This window comes from Morone saxatilis, unplaced genomic scaffold, assembly GCF_004916995.1.
Source record: "Morone saxatilis isolate NCDOM2014 unplaced genomic scaffold, NCSU_SB_2.0 Contig22, whole genome shotgun sequence".
Classification (NCBI taxonomy): Eukaryota; Metazoa; Chordata; class Actinopteri; family Moronidae; genus Morone; species Morone saxatilis.
The window spans coordinates 12,581,935-12,586,008 of record NW_023339785.1 but is presented as its reverse complement, the minus strand read 5'-3'; the positions used below and the strand labels follow the sequence as shown (position 1 = coordinate 12,586,008).

The 4,074-nt window shown below is 45.5% G+C and overlaps 1 protein-coding gene across 1 annotated transcript in view; it reads right to left on the bottom strand.

The window, feature by feature from the left end:
- si:ch211-114c17.1 (pre-mRNA-processing factor 39) overlaps positions 1-4,074 on the bottom strand; it is a 7,282-nt gene that overhangs the window by 1,048 nt on the left and 2,160 nt on the right. The window contains exons 5-13 of the mRNA XM_035669234.1: positions 3,904-4,071; positions 3,494-3,674; positions 3,293-3,397; positions 2,766-2,883; positions 2,519-2,673; positions 2,271-2,397; positions 1,403-1,674; positions 414-598; positions 248-322 (exon numbers count right to left, since the gene is read on the bottom strand). Of these exons, the coding sequence (XP_035525127.1) occupies positions 248-322; positions 414-598; positions 1,403-1,674; positions 2,271-2,397; positions 2,519-2,673; positions 2,766-2,883; positions 3,293-3,397; positions 3,494-3,674; positions 3,904-4,071 (1,386 nt within the window). The remainder of the gene's footprint in view (positions 1-247; positions 323-413; positions 599-1,402; positions 1,675-2,270; positions 2,398-2,518; positions 2,674-2,765; positions 2,884-3,292; positions 3,398-3,493; positions 3,675-3,903; positions 4,072-4,074) is intronic.

Sequence of the window (4,074 nt, the reverse complement as noted above, 5' to 3'; positions counted from 1 at the left end):
AAGATACATCAACATTATCGGTTTTATAAAGATTATAATTTGAATGCATTTAGTTGAATCTACCTGAGTGTTGAAAAAGAACTGATTTGACTTGTGGAATTAATCAATTCATTATCCTGAAACCAGTCCAACATGAAACAAGGGGATCAAACAAAATGCTATTTATGGCACTCAAACCACATTTTATGATAAGAAATGTTTCTTTTGAACTTGATCAATTTAACTTTGTTGTTCCTTTCCCTCTCACCCGTTCTCTGCTCCTCTCTTTGTTCCACCCAGCTCCTTCAGCAGTTTCTGGTGCTCTTCATACACAGACAGCACACTGCAGAGGGCAGACACATAAGACACAGTGAATGGTTTGCACGACCAACTGGTTTTAAAATATCTGCCGGTATTATAAGAGTTCTCTGAACCTCTGGATAGAGTTGCTGTAGTCCTCAGCGAACTGCAGACCTCTCTGTGAGAAGACGATCTTAGTGTCCGGGGCGAGGGGAGCTGCCAGGGCTCGTGTCACACACTCCTGCACCGCCTCGGCTGAGGCCCAGGGGTCTCCCGACACCTCCAGCTCCAACAGGTTCATGTGTAGTTTATCATTATCCTGATGGAGAACACATGGAGAGACGGAGGCAATTAAAAACTATGTTATTATGTGTCTTAAATACTAAGCTTTTGCTTTTTACTTCTTAAAGTACAATCATGAAGGTACATTTTTAGTTTGTGGGTATCACACAAAGTACTTCAGGGGTTTTACTGATGTGACTATCTGAGTGTTTGTCCCTACAAAAAGGCAGCACAGAGTCTTCCTGACACCAAGCAGAAGACCACTGGACTGTCTGTGTGAGAGAACTGGCCGAGACAATTGTGTAGCTGGAGCGCCCCCGAGTGGAAAGGAAAGTAAGACCCTGAACTGCAAACTATGTGAATTGCAAAATAAAATAAACTACTGACTATCTTGTGGAGCAAAGTCTGTATATGTTTAAGGAAGGAGGTAGGTAGGAGCCACTAGCCAGGATATGGTCGACCTGCGTAACATAACCAGCTGCTGGAGAGAGAGGACTCCCAGAAAGCTGAGGGGCAACTCCCCTCTTTCTGCAGACCTGCCTAGGTTTTTGATATGGACTAAAGTGACTAACGATAAACACACAATCTCATAACTAATCACACCGTTTTCCTGTACCATGGAGCCGAAATGCTCCCCCTGCCCCGACATTAACACACTACTCATAAAAACCCTGTATTTCAGAGTTGTTGTTGTTTTATATCTGGAAATTCTCCTTAATAAAAAATAAAAAAATACACTGACATTATTTAACTTTTAAAGCTTTTGGTAATGGCAGATTGAGAGGAGACTGTGATGGTGTTATTAGCTGAAATATTTGTGGGTGTTGGTTACTCATCTCACCGGACTGATCTCCAGCGCCTCCTGTAAAACCCTGCGGGCTCTGCTGGGGTTCCTGCCCAGTTTAAACAGCAGACGAGCCAGCTTGATGGAGTAGAAAGCATGTAATGTTGGCTTCTCCTTGGATTCGGCCACCGCCTCCTGCAGCAAGGCCTCCGATTGGTCCAGCTGGCCCGCTCGTCTCTCTAAAGCTGCCCTGCGAAGACGGACCACCGCCAACCCTGGTAGGGTTTTCTCCAGGGCCTCCAGCACTCGTCGGGCTTCGGTTAAGTCACCTGATGGAAAACATGGAGGAGTTTTCATGAGTGTGGCAATAAAAGGTCTCCGTCTCTGATGGTTTGTCTGAATTCTACAGCAGGTTTTGGGGCTTTGTGATGTTTTTGCATCAGACATCTTTATAATGAGGTCTTTCTACTCATTCAAAGGTATGGAGAATACATATTAGAAACAACTTTTGATACAAGGCACCTTTCTAATGCAACAACACCACAGGCTACAACCTAAAACACCTTGTATCATGTACCTACCACTGTAAATTAAAATTAGACTGTTGTATGTATTACAAGCACAAGTGCAGACTGTTAAAGGTACCTTGTGTGTTAGGGAATCATTTTTTTGTACACATTTTATTTGTTCTCATGTTCTTGTGCACATGGATGCACGAGATGCACAGCCCTATGATGGCTTCACACAATTCCACTGCAGCAGAAATTCACCAGGAAAGAGAGAAGTAAACGACAGCGTTTGAACTACACACAATGATGGTACTCGCCGTATCACAGTTCCTGTATTTATTTTACCTTGACTGACATTGAATCTGTTAAGAACTAATTCACTGATTTCTGTATTTGTACAGTGTGTCCCGTCGTACCGTGCCTCTCCTCGAAGGTGGCCCAGTGCATGTGGATGTTGGGTTTGTGCGTCAGGTGGATCCCACAGGCTCGGTGGAAAACAGCCCGCGCCTCGTCCACGCTGTGCAACTCCAGGTACTGAGTGTACTGAACAACACATACAAGATACATGTTACACAGAGATCACGCCACACAGACAGACATCTCTTTTTAATCTAGTCTCTAGGCTCACAGGGGTAAATGTGCACTAGACATTAATTCTACTCACCCTGGTCCAGAACTCCTCATACAGAGCGCAGGCGATCAAGCAGCGCTCAAAGAGGATGCGAACCCTGTGGTCGTCATGGGCATCCACAGCATCCTCGGATGCTTCCTGAGGCTGGGCTGTGACCTCTGACCCCTCTGTGGCTGCCTCGTTTGGATCTAGGAGGCAACAATGGTGTCAGAACAGTGGAATTTGTAGAATCGCTGAAGGATTCAGGTGACAGCTGACAGTATCTTCAGTATGTAGTCACCTTGGCTGGAGTCTCTGGTTTCCTTGTTCAGCTGAGCGATCTCCCAGTCCAGGTAGGTGTGCCAGGCCCGCAGCTGGAGGCGGTCGAGTGGCTTGACATGGAAGTATGGACGTTTGATCTATAGGTCAGAGAAAAAGATATCAGATAGCATGTGATGAAAGTGAAAAAAGACAACAGAATATTTATAAGAAAAAATTCAAATTCTAAATCTTTTGTTGTAAAACTGCAAACACTATTCAAAAATGCCTCTATAGAAAAATGTGTTATGTTGTTGTGTTAGGGTATCCAACGTATAGGGCTAAACCCAGCGCTAGATTTAGAATAAAATGCTTGGAAAATGTGTCATGCCTTGGTTCGAGTTTCCAAAGCAACAGAAAGACAGCAAGAGAAAGATAAGATACGACAGACTTTATTGATCCCACACTGGGGAAATGTGCTTGTTATGTCGGGATAAGAGAGGGAGGGAGAAGCAGAAAGAAATTTAAACTAACACTGTGGAGTAGAAAGAGGAAAAAAAAAAAACTCACAGCATCTTCAAAGTGCCATCTCTTGCGGACTTCTCCCTCGTTGTCCTGGTACACTTTGTCCCTGCGAACCAGCACTTGTTCCCTGATCTTCTGCATCAATTCCTCCTAAACACGTCAAAATAGTTAGCATATATTTGTTTTCATCCTCATTACACAGAAATCCTGTCAGGGTTGAGTGTGAGGCTGTCGGATGTTACTCACTGTGTCCGTGCCATCAGGTGTGGCGGGCTCTTCCTCCCCAGGCGGCCTCTCCTCCTCCTCCTCCTGGGCCTGTTCTGCACGCTCTGCCTTCTGACTCTGACGGCACAACGTCCTCAGCTCCTCGTACTCCTCCGGGGGAAGCACATCTTTGGGCTCGTGGCCGTTCAGGTGTTCCTTGAACCTGATGGAGAGAGCGCAGAGGGGGGAGACGGAGCCGGGCGCGCAAAATGAGATTAATGGGAGAAGAAAAGAGAGAAAAAGAAAGAGAGGGGAGTTCAGGTAAGAGGAGAATATTCAACCTGGCACTCACAATAATGCAAGAAAGATCACTATTTTTGTCTTCTATAAATTAATTTCAAGATTTAAGCCCCTGTGTGTGTGTGTGTGTGTGTGTGTGTGTGTGGTCTTACTTGTCGTAGTGGGTGTTGTAGAGCTGAGTGGGGACTTTGAGGACTCTGTCCAGGACGGCAGTTGCGTTCTTCATGTTCCCCTGCTCCTTCTCCCACTCAATGTAAAGATCCCAAAGCCGGTCTGAGTGGAAGTCCAAGCCTGCTGCCTGAACCGCATCCTCGAAAACACTG